General features: G+C 40.2%; 1 protein-coding gene across 6 annotated transcripts in view; it reads left to right on the top strand.

Moving 5' to 3' along the window:
• Window positions 1–19,771, top strand: part of NEO1 (neogenin 1) — a 188,483-nt gene that overhangs the window by 133,950 nt on the left and 34,762 nt on the right. For 4 of the 6 annotated variants that reach the window (XM_082769409.1, XM_082769408.1, XM_082769407.1 and 1 more), the window contains exons 8-14: window positions 3,523–3,742; window positions 10,348–10,502; window positions 11,023–11,171; window positions 11,993–12,131; window positions 16,205–16,254; window positions 17,189–17,333; window positions 17,730–17,840. In XM_082769409.1, coding sequence (XP_082625535.1) covers window positions 3,523–3,742; window positions 10,348–10,502; window positions 11,023–11,171; window positions 11,993–12,131; window positions 16,205–16,254; window positions 17,189–17,333; window positions 17,730–17,840 — 969 coding nt within the window. The remainder of the gene's footprint in view (window positions 1–3,522; window positions 3,743–10,347; window positions 10,503–11,022; window positions 11,172–11,992; window positions 12,132–16,204; window positions 16,255–17,188; window positions 17,334–17,729; window positions 17,841–19,771) is intronic. The other 2 variants (XM_082769412.1, XM_082769410.1) reach the window with 1 other exon arrangement.

Here is a 19,771-nt window from a genome sequence, read left to right as displayed (position 1 = left end):
GGTAATGGAAGGTATGTGTTTTCACACATTTCAAGTGTGTACAGGTATCCCAGCTCTAAAAGAGCTGCTGGACTGAAGAGTGGAAGTCTGATACAGCTCTTCAGCGTTTTGTATGGTCATACAGTAGAGGTTAATTTCCTGCAGTCTTTCTAGAGTTAAAGCAAGCTGAAATGGTGGATATAAGAAACTTCTTCACTGAAGTGCTGGATATTTTTGAAATGTCTTAATTTTCTTTTTAAGAAATGGAGGCATTTCATATGTTAAATAGTTTTAATAAATGTGTGAAGCAGTCAATCAAAGTGTTCACCAGACTGGTTGAGAGGATGCTACTTCAGAAGGCATTTGGCTGATGCAGCTGTACTGCACGAGTTTGTTTTTATAACAGCCTCCCTCAAACTGTTGCATGGTTTTAAATAATATTACTAATGTAATTAGTTAATAAAGGGATAGGAAGTTAAAGCTTTCTGAAAGAGGAAGATAGGCAGTTGAACTGTAAAGTGAACAGAAATTGAAAACTTGAAATGAAATGGATGCCAGTGAAGCAGGCACTTAGGGAAAGATGCAGAAAACTATGGGCACCGTGGAGGTGTTTTGCAGGGCACTGCACCTTGATCCTCAGTGGCAAAAGCTGTGAGGAAGGAATAAAGAAAGGTGCAGTGGTCAAGCCTCCAGTCCATTAACATGGACTCAAATGTAAACACCCCACTGCCCAGCCATCCAGGATGGATTTGGCTTTCCTAATTCCACCTCTGAAAACCTGGATAGTGTTTCTGTATTTTTCTGGTTAGCTGTTTTGATCTCCATTTCTGCTTCCTTCACACTCTCGGAGCTTCAGCTTGGCCAGGAGCTCCATGCTGAGCCATGCTGGCTTCTCACCATGCCTGCTTGTACCTTGCACTTACAGACCATTCTCGTGCTGTCCGTTCCTGAAGATCAGCTAGCTGTCCTGGCTGCCCATGGGATTGCACTTGTCCCAGGAACATGCACAACTTTCTTCTCCTGTAGTCCATTTTCTTGGTTATGCCAGGTGCCTTCCTGAGTGTCGCTGGGACCTTAAATCTCACCATCTGAGTCACCAGTGACCACCAGACCTTTGACTGTTGGACTCAGTGGTCTCTGTAGGTCACTTCCAAGTGCAACTGTTCTGTTCTGCTCTAAATCCTCCATCTTTTTAATAGCGAATCTGGGAGAGCATCTCTTCTGCTGGGCCGTCCAGCAATGGGGTCAAAAAATTGTCCACATCTCCCTTCATACAGCTCTGCTCTGGGAAATGGAGGTGATGTAGGCTGAAGGAAGGTTGTTGTGGTAACTGTAAGCACTGGTAACTTCAGCTAGAACTTTATGTGCCCATGAGATATGGCTTTTGCCCCTTGGTATATCATACTATACCATGCACAAGGGGTGAAGCTGTGTAATTAAATATCCTGCACCGCATAGTCGGTGATAACGTGGTTATTCTTGGGAGATAAAACCTGGTGTGCTCCTGTAAGAAATGTAATTATGGGGACCTAAAAATAGTTTAGATTTTGCAATGAATGTGACATGAATGGCATTGCCCATTGATGGGAGGAGGGTGTTGGAGAATGCTTAATTGTGATCTGTGGCTGTTGCAGTGTGGAAAGGATAATTAAGAAGATATTCTTGAGTAGTTGTCTGTCTGTGAGCTGTATTTCCAGTAGCCAAACATGTATTTTGCTGGCTCTGGGAGTCTTGCAGAGACCTCTAAAATATAGTTACTGAAGTGAAAAGTTTTGATTTGAATACCAAAGCAAGAAGAAACACATAATTGAAATGTAATTAGCTTGATGATGGTGTTTATGGCAGTATCTGGGGGAGTGAGACTTCCCAGATGAGAGGATGGGCAGCCTCTGAGAGAGGAGACAAAACAGGAATGCGAGTTTCAGGAAGGTCCTTGTGGCATTGCATAGAGACGTGCTTCATAAGAAACACCAAATTGTTTCATAGTTGTGCCCACATGCTTTTACCACGTTGTGCATGTCTGATAAAAGGAGATGTTTTCTCCTTCCACCATCATCAGCGGTGGCTTGAAAAATGAAAAAATGAGTTCTGTATATTGAAGACCTACATGTGAGGTGATGCTTTTGTTGGCAGTGGTTTTCTTTAGAGTTTAAAATAAGGTTGTGATTGATGGTAGGCTTCTTCAGGAGCTGAGACGTTCTCGGTGCATCTGCCTGGTAGTCACTCCCTGGGTTTGGCTGCTTAGGAAACATTTGCTGGTTTAGTCCTTTTTTCACATGCAGGTGTCTCCTTTGTCTCTCATGACATGAGCCCCTGCATCCTGGTAGTTTTTATGTGGAGATGCTGCAGCTCTCACCAAAGCTGTACTCATCCAGAGCTCCTTTCCTGGGGAAACCTGAGCCATTTTACTTAGTTTCTGTGATTACCAAGTTAATAAACATGTTTGGCAGCATAGACTCCAGTGTGGAAAATGCAGTCAGATGGCTTAAGCTTGGTAAATAATTAAGAATCCAGAAAAATTCAGGGTATCCTGAACTTACGGGTTTTGTAACCAATTGTGCTTCCTGTAATACCCTGTGGTAATTGGGGTCCAGCTGCTCACAATATTACTGTTAGATTTACTGGATGGATTGCTTTAATAGGATTTGGAGAACAGCTATTTGTACGTTACAACTTCTGCTCTTAACTTGTCAACCTTTTAATGCAATAATCCTGGAGATTTAGCCTAGCTTTAAAGCAGTAACACAGGGAGACGTGCATGACCGACTGCAGAAAGTTCGCAAAGCCTCCGTGTAACACAAAACGAGTTGCTTGTGCCTGCTAGTATCTTTGTAAAGTGATGTAGTATATTGTGAGAGGGAGGAAGAACACTGATGGAAAGAAAACGGGGATCTTAGGGAAAGTTAGGGGCAAATCTCTACTTGCCCTGCCGTACCAAGGCTGTCAACAACGTTGGCAGTAGTAGGACCCAGCCAGTTCAGAAAGCAGGTCGTATGTGAGCTCACCCCAGCCTTCAATTGCTTGCAGTCCTTCAACAAATTTGGGATATTCCATCTGTCATTTATTTATGATTAAGAATGGTATGAATTAATTGTGCATGTTAATGAAATAAAATAGAAAATTGGGTTTGGATGTATTTTTGAATAAACACTACAGGCAGGTGTTTTTTATTTGTAAATGCTTGGTATTACATCTGGTTTACAAAGACATGAAAATACTGTTTGCTGCTGGTATGCCCTCTTATGAGGGCATATTTTATCCTCAGTTTTCACCTTTCCCTTTCCCTTGCCACTTCCATTACAGTGGAGATTTGGTCTGCTTGCTCTACAGTGACGTGTCCTTTAATATTTCCCATTAGTTTCCAGTAGTTACCTTTGCCTGCATGTCAGCCTTCAGTTTAATGGCCTTTTTTGTGTGTGTTCATTTTGTTTTGTTTCCCATCGTGGTTTTGTTTATTTCTTTTGTTGTTTTTTTTTCTGTTTTCTTTTTTAAAACCGTGGTGATGTTTGCCCTTCATATTCCCCAATGTTTGCACATGACAAGATGTTGCCATCCCAACATTACCTCCCACTTCACTGACCAGTGCCACTAATGACCATCTAGCACCAGCTACAACGGGACCACTGCCTTCAGCCCCTCGGGATGTTGTGGCCACCCTCGTCTCCACTCGCTTCATCAGGCTGACGTGGCGGACACCTGTGTCAGACCCTCAGGGAGACAACCTCACCTACTCAATATTCTACACCAAGGAAGGTATAAACAGGTAAAGATCTCAGCGTGTAAAGCGGGTTGTGCTCTTTCATGACACTTCTTCACACTAGCATTGCTTAGAAGTGCTATCAAATTTAAGTCTTCAGAGCTCAAAATCTTACAAGCTGTAGTCTGAGGGGCTGTGTTCCCTTCCCTCCTGCACCCTGATTAGGGGATAGGCATTTTTGTCTGCATCATTGCCTAATAGACATGCTGCTAGGGGTAATGCTTGTGCCTATTTTTGATTGACTGCAAACAGTTGCTACCTGCTTGTAGCAGACTGCTAAACACAGAGGCTGTAACACCTCTTCGGGAACGCTGACGGCTGTAAATGCCACCCACTGCAGGCACGTAGACACTCTCCAGGTATTACATGTGCTGTTGAGAGGGGGCAGTCAGCTCAAGCTTTAAAACCCTCTAACTATAGCCTGATTCTAGAGAGGCACACGGTAGGTGTCAGTTAAATGTTGATTCCCATTGTGTCAGTTAAATGTTGATTCCTATCTAGGAATCCCTGCAAATAGAATTTTTGTGAATGTGAAACATTCATGAATTTTTTACATGCTGTCCCGGTGGTTTAATTCAATCTACACATTTCTCTTACTGATGGGATCTGCTGCTCAGAATTAGTTTCCAATTGTTGTGATAAGATTGAAGAAGTTAGAGCTAACAGGCGTTTTGAGCTGTGCTTAATTAATTACAAATTAGATTGATTATCAGATTTATTACTCAAAAGAAAATTATCTACTTACTGTCTAGAGAGTGAGGTGCAAAGTTAGGAAAGTCATCTGGAAAAAATCTCAAATGCGCTAGTACTTGGAGAATTTCCACTTTTTTCTTAGTTCTGAAGATAGACAAGAGTCTAGGTTCACGGAAAACGACTAATTAGGGCAATTAGTAAAATTTTCTGTGCCTCACAAATGTTTTTTTTCTACTACTTCCTAATTTTGGTAATATTAATTCTTTTTGGAGATATTTTTAAATAAGACAGCAAAAATGGTGGTGTCCTGTGAGCTATCCTTGCTGTCTGCCTTTCCTCCTTCATATTGCTGGTTGTAACTGATCTCCCCCCTGGGTTTTTCAGAAAGTAATTTGCTGGAGGTGGTTCATTCCTCTCCTTATACTGGGTCTTGCTTTTGGAGAAAGCAAAATGCATTCCCTTCCACTACATGCAGGACTCCAGAAATCTAGAAAATGACCCTGTTGGGTCAGAATCTTTGTGCAGAGCAAAAGGAGAGAGGCATCTCCTAATCTGTGAGGAGTAATTTAAGAAATTACAGGACACCCTGCAGAAACTACCCTGCAAAAAGCAACCTTCCGGGGTTTGAGTGGTGTAGCCCACAGAAAGTTTGCACAGCACTATACTTGAGCTGGTGCTTACATGTAAGCAGGTGGTTTCATTGGCTGCAATGAAATCTTTGTTTGCTTACGTGTTCTTCTGGATCAGGGTTCAAGGCAGGCTCTGGAAGCCTTTCACTGGCAGGTGGTCACGAGTTTCTGGCCTTTGCTGCTCCTGTGTTTTAGAAAGTCTTTTGCTATGCTCATAAGGACGGTTGGTATCACGCATTTCACAGGTTAGTGTGAAAGTAGTGTGTAATCCTGACCTGAAACCTGCATTTAGAGAATGAGAACAATAGAATTAAAAAACAACAATGAACCACACTCAAGAAAAAAGCATCCTACTTGGACAGCCTTTGTGTCAGTAGGCTCCACCTTCACACTGAAAGCAAGTACGGATACTGTTTGCTTCATCTCTGTCAAGTTAGATCCACCCTGATGGTGCTGACAGCTTGCCAGTGTCAATTTATTAGGGCATGAATTTTGGAGCTGTTAAGCTGAATTAAGCAAATAATTGAGTGTAATACATTGTTTATGATAGGACAACAGCTAAACTTGAACTGAGTGTTTCCTTCTACCTGGGAGGTCAGAAAAAACTCCTTGGAGAATTTGAGAGGATGTTTAAAATTATGGCTCAAATTAATTCAAATGTTGAATGTATTTGAAGTGATACTAAAACCCCTTCCACCCTGAACCCAGTTAATTTTTGAGGGACAAAACTGAGATGACAAACCCACTAGAGGTTCACCTTGAGAGGTACAGAAAATGGACTGGGGGTATGCAGAGATCTTTGCCTCTCTGCTTCTGTCTGCTGCTGTATTTGCAGGCACCTGGGATGAAAGAATGAGAAAAACCCTCCATAATTAGGATGGTAGCATCCACTCCCAGTCCTGAGCTGAATTCTGTGCAGTCAATAAATTATCTGAACTTGGCACTCAAGAGTCTAAAAAATCCCAATTTCCAGCATTAGCTAGCTAGGGTTCTTTTGGTGTGTGCATGGGTGGAGGTGTTTGATTTATGACTGGATTTAAATGTTTTATATGGCTTTAAGGAAGAGGCACAAAACCAACAGAAAACAACTGTATAGAGATTAAACTTTTAAAAGTGGGTAGGATTTTTTGCTTGAAATTTAAAGGCACGGTAAGTAGTATAGTAATTTTTAAAAAGGCAAGCAATTGTTCATCAAATGTTCTTCCTTTTTTGATGTTACATAGTATGTTTTGCCTAGTTGTTTGCTTTTTTGTGACTTTGCTTAGTTATTGACTAAAAAAATAGGTGTGAGTGTCCCACATGACGAAGCAGTCAGAAACCAGAAAATTTTGAAGTCAGATTTGGATGCACAACCCTCCTTTCTCTCTCAGCATTATAAAACACTGCTTAAATGCCTGCCTTGTGGTGCTTGAATTATACATGATCGTACATCTTTGCTGCGGCTTTAAGTGCATATGTACCATCTCCTAAAACTCTTAGATTTGTGCCTACGTGTACCTTTTTCATTGCGTGCATTACTGGATCCTTACAGTAAACTACGTGTTGCCTCTTCCTTGCTTGGGTTTGAGCAGCGATCAAACTCTGGGTCATTTGATTTATTTGCCTTTTAAATTGGGCTTTTAAGAGATTGTGAAAGTCCATCCGATGTGGAACAGCTCAGCGCGATATTCTGACATCTCTAATTCATCACTAAAGGTTTGCAGAGTCAACTTGATATGGCGAACAGTAGCAGCCCTACGTATCTCTGCAGCACACGAGGTGTGCGGTTCATGGGGTAGTGGCCTCTCCCTTGGCCACGGCTGCCTTACATTCCTTTTAGTTTACAGTCTTCCAGTGCAGTGAGATACACACAGAAACACGATGAGGTGTTACTTTACTTGCACCTTGGACTGATTTAGAGGACCTCAGTATATTCATGGATGGAACGTAATCACCTGCCTTGCAGCCATTCTGCAGCACTGAATTCCTTTCCCCTTTTCAACTCAGAGTGTGCTTGCACACCGAATTTGGGTGCTACAGAAGGTTGTTAGCAGCAGAAAATGAGTAACTGTGGCAAAAAGGGCAGTCTTCTAAAATGGTCCTCGCTTCTGAAATGGTTAAAGCTCGGTTTGGTGGAATTTAGTGTCTGTCAAGGAGGAGTGTGTGAGGATACAGGACCTGGAGGCTGCTCTGTAACAGAAACTGCAAGGAGCTGCAGGAGAGGAGCATTTATTGAGGGGACTGTGTAGGAATGAAGAGGACATCGTGGCTTTGTTGCCATACCTCCAGAAGAACTCAAGTAATCTGGTCAGATACAAATTCCTGTCTTCCTCATAGATTATATGGTTACATTAGCATTCGAAATTCAAGACAGGGCCCCTGGAAAGCGTATGAGAATTCAGATATATAGGACAGATGACAAAGGGAGGTTTATTTCTGTGAAACTTCAGGTGAGTGGCTAGGCAGGAGAACTTCACATTTTCAAGATATGGACAGAAAATTGTGAGAAGACCAACACATTGCTCCAACGCATAGATTCAAATAATATTGAACCTGTGGTGCAATGTAGTGTGCTACAAACACAAAATGGAGTTTAGTTGTGCATAATGGCACTGTCAAAATGTCCGTCTGAGCTCACTACCTGGCTTCACAGCTGATGTGGCTGGCATAGATGCTGGTCACTTTTTAATAATTCCCCAAAGGTTTTGTTTTTGGAAGTGTGACTTCAAACTTTACTTTTCCAGATGAACTCTCGCTTCTGATTTTGAGCTGCAGTCTTTTTCCCCCCCTCTATGTGACAGCTATTTTAAGCCTTAATACCAGTTTGCAAAGCTCTTTAATTGGGGATTAAACTGGAATGAGTTAGAATAGTCATAATGTTCTGTTGGGTAATATAGTTATTCATATAGACCATCTGTTTTGCTACCTATTATGCCAACCTAAACGCATCAGAGCTCATAAAAGGTGCTCAAGGCTCCCTAAGAAAGGGCATAAAGGAGAGATTCATGTAGCACTTAATTAGATTAATCTCAACATATTTTTAATATACTGTTGTGAGGGAAGGCACAATTCCTACTTATTACTGAAAATTGCATTGCTTTGGCTCATCTATTTATTTTTTGATAGATGTCGTGTTTCCATTGAAAATAATTTAATTTTTTTGGTGATTTTAAATAGTAACCTTGGATTGCTGACTTTTTTCTAGACAAAATCAGTGAGCGCATTTAAACTTGAGGCAGAAAGTGCAATATATTTTGCATGTCAATGGGAGATGAATGCTATTCCACAGCTGTGAATCAGTTGGCACTTATTCTGGGTTTTCAGATACCTTCATTATAGCTAAGATACATTTTAAAGGAAGCTATCCATTTGAAAATGCATTTTCAAGCAAACATTTTGCTTTAGCTATAACTGGAAAAGTTAGCGAGAGAAAATATTTATCTTTTTTCCTGCCCCCCTCTTTCATTCAGCAACAGGAATTATATTGCTTCAGTGTCTCTCTCGCTTCTCTGCCAGCTTCTTTCTTGCAAAAATTACTTTATAAACATTAAAAGAAGAGGAATCCTTTGCAGAGTTCTTAAATTCATATATAATGATGCTGCTCATTCAAAGATGAAAATTAAAAAAAAAAAAATCTGAAATAAATTAGGCTGTGTATGCAATGCCATTTTAGCTCAACTGTCATGAAAGAGAATATTCTAGAAAATGTGTTTAAACAGCTTTTCAGTTACATTTAGCATATTGTTTTCCTCTGTATAGATACAGTATAATAGTGCAGAAATGAACAGGGATTCGAAAATGTTTTAAACCTAGTTATGCTAAATCAACCTTAGTAGTTGATTTAAAAAGAAATAAATTAAAAAGGGGAATTTTGGCATCAGATTTCCATGGTATAAATTAAATCATAATGGCTGGGAGGTAGGAAAGAGGAGACTGTGGAATAATTTTGCCCAGGCTTCTGCATTAAAAATGATTTAATAGCAGCTAATCGTTGGGATGAGAATCGTCTGCCCTCTGCTGTAGAGCTAAACAAAGTCTCCCAGACAAAAGGGGAAGGATCGTATTCAAACCATTCACATTTTCCTTGTGTTTATTTCCTCAGTGGGGAAGTTTTTTGCTGCTTCTTTTGTAACGGTGCTGTTATTTCTGTTTCAGGGAGTAGATAGCTTCTTTTCAAGCCAGGACTGGCTGTAGATGTCCTTGCCCAAACATAGCTGTGTGAAGGTTCAGGTGACAACAATAATGTGTTGGAAATAAAGGTTGTAGTTAGTTGATAATTAATCTCGTGGTTTTCACCTCAGTCCTGAGCTTGATAAGAAGTGATTGCATTCCCTGAACTATGATCGCTGCCAGACCAGGCTTTCACACAGGGTGCTTGAGGGCTGTAATTGAAATTCACTAGATGCAGGGCAGTAATCTTTGGGTTTGCACACCAGGTGGGCTCTCCCAGCTGGCTTCTAGCTTTCAGCTTGCAAAATGCCTGCCTTTTTCCCAAATCGAAGAGAAATGCCCATTACCACTCAGCAGGCAGTTCCTTAGGGCTCTGGCAGGCAAAGCAGGAGGCCCAGAGCTGTCTCCTGCATGTTGCTGGAGCACCTGAGAGCAGCCTGCCTCACGTGTCCCGCTGGCAGCCCGCGATAGGAGCGCGCACCGCTGCCGAAGGATGGTCTCCAGCAGCGGAGCCGCGGGCAGACGTTGCCTTCTGTTGACTCCACTACTTGTGTGGTAATACCGCAACTGCCACAGCTGTCTGCCGCAGCCTGTGTGAGTCAGAGCCTTTGGATGTTTTTAAAAAATCTAAATATTAGGGAGGAACTAAGTAAAGTTTGGAGATGGAAGAAAATATTAAAGCAGCCTCCTTGAAAAATACACAGAAAGCATCCCCACCATATTAACAGAAATGTCTTTAAATCTCACTAGAGTCTGTGTACAGTTTTTAAATGTTTTTTCTTGTGGCTTCTGAGTAGTAGGATAAACTGTCACAATGAATTATGGCATGCTGTTGGGAGGAAAACAATGAAGCTACTTAGAATTTTTTGATGTTGAGTATAATTTATTCTTTTAGTTTAGTGTGTATTTTTTCAAAGACAAGCTACAAAATTAGAAGCTTTGTCACCAGCCATTTTGGCAGATTACTGTTTTTGTGTAGTCAGGGTGGTATAAATAACCACATCATTAATACACTAGATACATTCAAATGGGTTGCATGTTAGATTTGTTCCAAATAGCAATCATTTCTTTACCTACCCCTCAAAAACCCTCTTGCTAATCAATGATTGTTTCCGTGCCCAAACTTTTTGTTTCCCAAAGGGAACGTGTTGAAAATACAAGTCGTCCTGGAGAGACACAAGTGATGATCCAGAACTTGATGCCAGAAACAGTTTATGTCTTCAGAGTTGTGGCTCAAAACAAGCATGGCCCTGGAGAGAGCTCAGCACCGCTGAAGGTGGCCACTCAGCCTGAGGGTAAGCTATAAATACTTTGAGCCTCTTGACTTTGTGATCGCCATTTTTTTCCGTTTTTGGCCTTTCCCGGAATGAGGTGATACTCTTAAAAGTTGCACTTGCAGACCTGAGTTTCAAAATAATTTTCCACGCTACCACATTGGTGTGCTTTATTCTCACTCTTAAGAAGAACTGATAAAGCATTTCTTGTTGAATTTTCTAAACTTTGTTATAAAAGAATACTTTTCAATTATCATAAACTGACAGAGAATAAAGGAAAACTACAAAAATGTAAAGGCTGAGATTTATTAGAGTTGCTCAGGACACACTGGGAGTCTGATGCAAGGAGGAGAAGCTCCTTCAGAAATTTGGTGTCACCTTTACCCCCTACCAGTGAATCCATGTGAAATGCTTAAATGCAGAAAAATATCCATCTTTGAATGCGAGTTCATTACTTGTGAAGTTGATGCCAAAATATTTAGCTCCTGAAAATGTATTGGTTAGGCTTGGTGACGAGCGGAGTTTCATGCTTGCATTGCAGTTCAGCTTCCTGGTCCAGCACCCAATATCCGAGCATACGCCAACTCACCCACCTCCGTTACTGTCACGTGGGAAACGCCGTTGTCTGGCAATGGAGAAATCCAGAACTACAAGCTGTATTACATGGAGAAGGGACAGGACAGTGAGCAGGTACAGAGCATGGCTCTTCCTGTGTGATGTACAATGCCAGTAACAGTGTTCTTTCTTTTATTATGATTTTACCTTAAATTTCTAGAAGCACCTTACCAAGAATTCATTTTTCTGACAGACAGAAACCTTTAGCCTAAAACACAGAAATATTTAAAATTAAAACCTGGTTTGTTAGAAAATGGTTTAATTCTTGAGTCCGTTGATCCAGTGATAGATATTTTGATATTGGTGAGTGTCTAATTAAATTTGCTTAGGATTCTACTGGAAGAATCCAGCATGTTCTATGCAAGTACGGGTTGTCACCTGAAAAATAATCACGGCTTTGGGAGAATTAAACCCAGTCATTTAATTTCCCACATGATGGTTTGTAACTACAATTCAAGCTTTAAAAAAATCCTAAGGGAAGAATATTTTTGTTCGTTAGTTAGCATATTAGTTAAAATATTTTGATGTCAGTTTTTTTAATAGGAATGAGTATTCCTCAGATAAAATTACCTCTTCTACTTTTGTGTCCCACTGTTAAAAATATCATAATAGTTTTACTACTAGACAAATTTTCTAGATCCCTTTTCATTTGTAGAACCTGCGTCCATGTTGTGACTTAAATTGAATAGGTAGAACTTCCTCTTGCAAGCTGACTGATAGCATCTTTACAAGTCCTGGCTGCATATGACTGGGGGTTTGACTTGCACGTGCTACAGAGTGCAAGGGGTGTCCTTCCTGCTTTAGGCTTTGAGTATTACTGAACTGAAAGTCTGAGAGGTTTGTAACTTCAGCCCTGATTCTGACCTTGACTCGTATGTCTATTTGCTTATGAACAGGATGTTGATGTAGCAGGACTCTCCTACACCATTAATGGATTGAAGAAATACACAGAGTATAGTTTCCGAGTGGTAGCTTACAATAAACATGGCCCTGGCGTCTCTACGCAAGATGTTGTTGTACGTACGCTGTCAGATGGTAAGCTGCTTTATTCCAAGGCTTTTTGCAGGAATTATGTGGTAATTTCCTTTAAGTGGATTTCAAACCAGAAAGACTTCTCAGGTCGTTGTTCAGTGCTGCACTGCTTTATTAATAATGTGGTTTCTGCATATGGCCATGCATGCTGAAAGTTCCCCTGGGCCTTTCCAAATTGGGCGAAGGAAAATTAATATACCTGCAGAAGTATCCAGTATTCCAATTACAAAACAACAGTGTCCTTAATTTCAACAACAGAAGTTTATTTCATGGGTTATTGGGTCTACAAAGTATTAAGAGTGGACAGAAACATAATTATATTGAACCCAACCACTCCAAATTGTTTTTTAGCTTTTATAATATTTTTACGTATGAGCAGACTTCTGCTTTTGGAGTGTTTTTATTTTAATTGTGGTCATGTGGAAAACTGTTGCATGGCTTTGTTTGGACTCCAGCACAGACATTATTAAATCAATTGTTTGTAATCCTGAAAGCAGGAGATGGTAACAGCATTTCCTGTAAGGCAAATAAGAAAGTAATGTGAGCAAATCTGGATATATGAACAATTGTAGAATGATCACAGTTAATGTTAGCTTTTTTTTTTTTTTTCTACAGAAGTTTAATTATGCATAAGAACTGTCAGACCCAAAATGAGCCTAGCCTGGAATCCTCTCTCCAGGACTGAGCCAAAGCAGAATGATTATTGTCCCAAATTGTGCATCCAGAAGTTTGTTTCTATGGGACTTCTTGTCCCTGCAGTGGTTTCTATGTATTCACTAACACAGTTGGCCTTCCACGAAGCCTCTAATCATCCTCTTTAAACTCATGTCATCTCTTACTATTCACAACATCAAGCGGAGGATCCCACAACTAAACTTTCTATGAGAAATCCCTCCCTTGTAGTCTGTTTTGATCCCTCTTAGTCTGTGTTAGTGTTGCTCGTTGCCAACAGCTGTGCTGCCTGAAAGAGGAAATAATCAGTCTCCATCAGCCTTCTCTGTCCCACTCCTCATTTTATAGACCTCTGCTGTATTCTCCCTCATTCATCTCTTTCCCAGATTTAAGACAGAAATGGTTACTCATTTCAGCTGTGGAAGCTGTTTCAAGCTTCAGTGCCCTTTTCTGAACTTTTTTCTAGGTTTCTTGTCTCTTATGTGCTTTTAAAAATGGAGGTAGGGAGGACCAAAATTGTATCAAAGATGCAAGTGTGTAATTACCAGCATTTTTTGGCTCATTCTGAGCACTGCAGCGACATTTTTGGGCTAGAGTGATCTTGCTCCTTAAGTGGAATTGGTTTGCTTAAAGCCATCGCTTTGCATGTGGAGTTAGGATAATTTTTCCCGTGTATGAATTTAATTTGTCACATTAATATCCAGGCACAGAACAGCCCCGGGTCTTTCTGCAGTTCTTTACCATCAGATCTTGTCTGTACTGATATTTTTCACATTGCTGCTCATCCCATTTTCATCCCTTAGAAATGTGCGTAGTGACAGGGCTGTCAGCATGTGCCATGCTGGAGCTCCACAGGTCATCGCCCACCATGTACGTTCTCACCTTCTCTTTCTTTTAGCCAGTTGTGTACTCGGGAAGAACTTCCCTCCTGTCCCGTGGTTGCTTTGTTTCTTAAGAGCTCTCCCGAAGGTTTGTGATGCAAGATTTCCCTTTAAAAAGTGACAGATATGTCATATTTCACCACATATCTATGATTTTCACACTTTATTATAGTTTTGGATTTTTTTGCTAATACAGATTTTTGATTTATTACCTGAGGTGTCCAGTAGTTGCTCCAGCAGAACCCCTTCTAAATACATCTCCCAGTATCATGGTAACTTTAAGTGAGCGGTTATAACCTGCTGCAACCGTTTCTTTCCAAAGTTCCCTTAGAAATCCTGGATGAATAGCATCTAACCCTGCCAGTGTGCTGCAGCTTATGGCAGAGCTTCTGTAACCCTGCCTATTGACATTTCAGTTGGAGAGTTACTCTAAGTACCTTGTAAAGGATGTCATGGAAGCCTCTCTGCTGCCTTCCATTCAGTAAAAATGCAAAGCAGGTAGTTCATCTGGCCTTACCTTTTCTTTTCCTGTGATACCTTGGTCATCTGTAACTCTGCTTACTCTGAAGGTTTTCCGGCTCCTTACTTGTTGAGGAAGAATGCATTATTAGTTTTAATGTCATTTTCAAGTTTTCCTGAACTTCTTATCACCTTGACTTAAGTTTCCACATTTAACATGTTGAAATTTATTTTCTATAGCTTTCTGAAGAATGTCCTTTTGCTTCTAACAGTTGTGTAGCCCTGCTGCTTAACCATGCCGTTCTCCCCCTTCACTTTCTTGAATCTTTCTGGATGAACAACGCACGTTTTCTTCCTGGATTTTCCTATTGTGGTGTCAGTACGCCCTCTCTATGCCTCCTGCAAATATTTCATTCTTAGCTACCTTTTTTAGCAAGCTTCCTTGTTTTCATGTAGGTTTCTGCTCCTAACCCAAGTCTGTTACACTGGTTTGTTGCAGAATAATTAGCTCTTCAGGTGCAGCAATTTGAACCAGGGTTTATGTGCTGCTGGTAAGGATTGCATCTCTCCTCATAAGTGTTCCTTATTTGTAGGAAACAGTGCTGTATCACAACTAGAAATACCATCAGTGCATCACACCCTGACAGAGGGCATGTCCCTTACCAGCTTGTCCTTGCGGCCTCTCTGAACCAGCAGCATGTCAGGTCCTCCTGCTGCACAGCCTACCAAAACGGGCTGAGCCTTTCTTACCTGAGCGTGGAATATCAGCCCATAGGAAATACATTTTATTTGTTGATCTGGTTAATTTGGTAATCTGGTCTGAGTTTAGGATTACTTTGACATAAATTGAACTTTGCGTGTAGTAAGGTACACGTATATGTATTTACGTGCATAAATCCTTTCCTGCGTCTTGCCAATCTTCTGTCTCTCACCAAGTTTGCGATATATGTGTTAATTATTAATCAAGCTTTGTGAAACCCAGGACATTTTAGGTTGTCTTGAAAGCAGGCACCAGCTACATAAAACAAGAACAGCAAGAACTGGCTTAACTTTATTTCATTTCCTCCTCTTACCTGATGTTCTTGCTTTTTAAAGGATGTAGCCCCTAAATAGATCTGGTGATCTCAGACTCAGTTCAGTTGGCAAGAGGGGAGGAAAAATAAGTTGTCATTATCTCCCTTTTGGTAATGGGAGAGGGATATTAAACCACGCCCTGGGGTATCTTTCACTTAGCACTTTCACTCATTTATGCACTCAGGATTGTTTTCTTAGGCATTGTTCTGCCTGGTGTGTGTTATCTGGAAAATGGATTATTGTGGCCGGAACAATCTCTAGTCCTGTTGTACCTCTAGTTCCCTGTCCTTGTACTTTGTTGGAGCCTCAGCTTCCTGTCAGGGAACCCTTATCTATGCCTTTGAGATAACACTTGTGAGTCTTTCATCTCTGGAGAGCTGCAGAGACTTCCTTGCTTTCAGTTTCTCTCATAAGTAACGTGTTTGTGTAATGCACTTCAATGGTCCTGACCAGCGAGTTGCTACAGCAAATAAAGAACTAACAAAGAATGGAGATTCAGAAGCAGATACCATCTTAGCAGTGCACTTCACCTCTGTGCTTTTCAGTAGCACAGACACATCTTGACTGAGGTTTTCCTGTTACAGTAAGTCGTGAGACAAAATCCAGGGCTAGAATTTTAACTGTGGGTTCCCAGAATCAAGCATCTAAATGAAAATCTTGATTTGGAAAAGTACTGAATGTAATCTCATAGAGTTAACGAGAAGTCCTTTTAAATATAAGGCTTTTTATTTAAATACCTATGATAAGTAAAGGCCTGAATAAAAAGTGAGTTAATTTTTTGTGATGAAAGTGAGTAAATCTCCTAAGCCAACCAGTCACCATGTGTCAGAAAGCATGTGTAGAATTTTGTAGTCACTTTAGATTGTGTCTTAAACCTGAATGGTTCGTACTTCCATAACAAATTATATGAGAGAGTAGTTGTATATGGAAATACAGTATGGGATACGTTATCTGGAAATGTTTCAGTTGTAATTCCTTTAATGTTTCTAGTCCCCAGTGCTCCACCACAGAATCTAACGCTGGAGGTGCGGAATTCCAAGGTAAGATGCTGAAAATTTGTTTTTTGTTATGGGTAAATAGAAGGTTGGGTCTTAAATCAGCCAGAATTTGGAGTTGCTTTTGGGTCTTTCTTCTACCATGCTGCTTTTCAGCTGTTTACTTATGAGTTGCCCAACAGGAAAATATCTGAATGTGGGACTCAAGGCATTAGAAATTCCAATCCAGTTGTGGGCTGTGCACAGCAGAATGCTGTGGAGGCAGTGACAGTACTCCAAAGCATGGAGACTAGTTATGAAAGAGGGTTAATCAGGAACAAAAGCCTGAAGCACCAGAGCTTGAATATGTTCCTGGTGATTAACTATTGTTTACAGGGCGTATGCATATGTATGTGTGTTTACAAGGTCCTGGGCCCTTTAAAAAATATGTACTTAACCATTATTACTTTAGTGATTATGATTGAGGATTAAAAAAAAATAAATCCTTTTCTAACCCCTTTCCCCAATGTTGTCTTCTACTGCATATATGGTAAAACCCAGCAGCTTCATGCACATAAACTACAGTTCAGATAACTTGTACCCTTTGAAGAAAATACCACTTCTTAAGGACAGCCCCTCGAGTAAACCATATCTTAATATAACCCAAATAAGATGGAAAGGGAAACGGCCCAAGAGGCTGTTTGTGAAATTGGAATCAGGAGGTCTAATAGGGTTGAAGCACTTTGAGGCAAACTTATAGGCAATTGTATGACCTGTGCTGCTGCTGAATCACAGTTTTTACTTTTTACAGATAGCATTTTTCTCTTTTTACAGACAGCACGTGTTTTACGTATATGAAAATGCAGTGTATTCTGTTTGCATGTTTTCCCACTTTGTGTTCCTTAAGTATGGGTAAATAGACAGTAAATAAACAGTAGAGTATTTTTTTTCAGGCTGTGTGAGAGGCAATGACTTTGTAATTCTCTTCTGCCTTCCACAGAGCATCATGCTACACTGGCAGCCTCCTCCTGCAGGGACACACAGTGGGCAAATCACAGGCTACAAAATTCGCTACCGAAAAGTGTCCCGTAAGAGTGATGTAACTGAGAGCATCGGTGGGACCCAGCTTTTTCAGCTAATTGAAGGTGAGCTGTTATTTGCAAGCATTTGTTATCATAGGGGTTTCTTAGGTGCTTTCAGTGGGCCAAGGCACAGAGACTTGTATCTACAGGCTTATGTAGCGTTCTTACATGTAAATGCAGAATGAAAACACTTAAAAGGAGTGATTGTAACTTCTGAGGTAGTCTGGGCCGGCTAGTGGTAACTAAAGCCTGTTCTTTAGCCCTAGTTTTGCCTTTTTTAAAACCTTTATGTAAAGGCATAGGAGTTGCATGGAGAAGGTGGTGCTGAGCTCATTGTGTTGCCTGAATGGCAGAAAGAAAAGTATGGAGAAAATTCCTCTATTTTAATTAAGAGTTGTGATTCCTGTGTTTACGGTTGGAATTGTTGTTTTGATATCATGGATGCTCTTTGTCTCCCAGGTCTTGAACGAGGTACAGAATACAGCTTCCGAGTAGCTGCCTTGACTGTCAATGGTACTGGACCAGCTACTGACTGGATTTCAGCAGAAACATTTGAGAGCGATCTAGATGGTAAGATAATAAGTGTGAAGCTATCTGTGACACCAAAGACAGGGCACAGTAAAGTCTGATTGCTTTTTTAAAAGGCAGAGATGATTTTTTTGAGTTGTTTTTAATGTATTCTAATGTCGCAACATTTTATATTTATAATGAAGTGAAATTAATTTCTGTCTAATTATGAAATTCTTACCAAGTCAATAAAATGGCTTAAAATTAAATTCTGCTTTTACACTTTCTAGTACTGTATTTTAGCGCTATGTTTTTCCTCCTAAGAAATACTAAATATTGAATGACAGTGCCAGTGATTCAACATTTAAATTATAATACATGATAAGATTTATGTAATAATAATGGCTCGATTTTTATACTGCAATAAAATTCGTCTTGTTAATCATGCAGTTGTTTACAGGCTATAAAGTGGAGGTAGGAGGACTGTTTTCCTTGAGGAAGTAAAATAGTGATTATGTATTTATGGCACACCTAAATTATGCTAATGAAACCATTGAAGCATTGCTCAGAGAGTTTAGCGTAGTGATTTGATATTCAGAGATACAATGAGTGACTACTCATACTGTTGACTGCAGTACCGAGTATGGGTGTCTGCATGGTGGCTGCAGCGTTGGGGTGTAAGTGTAAACTTTGCTGAATGCGGGAGAGATGCCATGGTAGGAAAGGAGCAGCGGAGAACACCGCTGCTGTCTGTAGGTCTCTGAATCTTACCGCTGTGTTTTATTGCTACTATGCTTTGTTAAAAGCATTTTCCTCTATTTTTTTCTTTCTTGTACTTGAAGAGGACATTTGGCTTACAGTAACTGCTACTTTTTGCCACTTCAAAAAAAAGGGATTAATAATATTTCCAGTGCTGGTAGACTACTGTAGACCAGGTCTTCCACCAGAAATGAAGACTTGTCTACCAAAGCTATAGATTCATGATATGTGGCATACAGAACCATGCTAACATCTTGTTTTCAGTGCAGAGGTTAACAGTAAAAGTAGAAAAAGTTCTGTGAAAAATTTTGACCTTTGTCAATTGGCCCAAAGGTTTGATATTTACTACACTAGGATGATTTGCAAGCAGGAACCTGATTCTTGCAGAATTCATATAAGCAAATTTGTGAGCATCTCTCAGAATTTGACTACAAGCAATTGAAATTGCAGCAGAGAAGTGCCATTTCTAACAGGCTGGCAATGGCAGATCACTTGGGAACTGCCTAGATGTTGCTGATGATTCTGGGCAGCGTATTTCTGGCAGTTCCTATTTCAAAAAAGTATGTGATCAGTTCTTTTGCACACAAGTTCCTTATGCTTCTTGCAGGTCATTCTCCCTCCTCATTGTGTTACAAAGTAGCTTGAGGGCTATTCTAGCTGAATTAATATTGCAGGTTGCCAGTAATGTCTTTCACATCTGTGTGACTGGAGATTCAGTTATGCTAGCAGCTGGAAGACAGAATTACAAAAGAGATCCAATATTTGTTCTACACTGTTGGAAGATTGCTTCAACAGTCAGCTGATTAAACCCCTTGAGAGCCCATTTTTCAATCTGTGTTATGCAAAGCTGATGCTCAACTTAATATTTGTCCTCTTATTTCTTACTTACCATTGCTTAATCAAGAGCAGCAGAAAAAGTAATGTTAACAGTAGAGTTCAGTTTTGTAGCTATTTAAAATTTGCTTTTTAGAGCTGAAATGACTTGCATGTGTGTGCCTGTCTTCCTTTATCTGGATATGACACAACCTTGCAGCTAATTCCTCCAGCTGAAGATGATGGATATTTTTTGCTTTTCTTTCCTTAGTAATCTCACGTGGATGTTTTTAATACATCAATTTTAACATGTGGATGTTTTAAATAGTGTATTTACAACTAATCTTTAATTTCTCAAGTTCAGTATGCATCTATACATCTATACATGTAATTTCTTTCCATTCTGTGGTTGCGTTTGAATT

The sequence above is a fragment of the Aythya marila genome (genome assembly GCF_965140915.1).
Source record: "Aythya marila genome assembly, chromosome: 11".
In the NCBI taxonomy this organism is placed as follows: domain Eukaryota; kingdom Metazoa; phylum Chordata; class Aves; order Anseriformes; family Anatidae; genus Aythya; species Aythya marila.
Note: the sequence above shows the minus strand (reverse complement) of the source record. Positions and strands in the feature narration are given on the sequence as shown.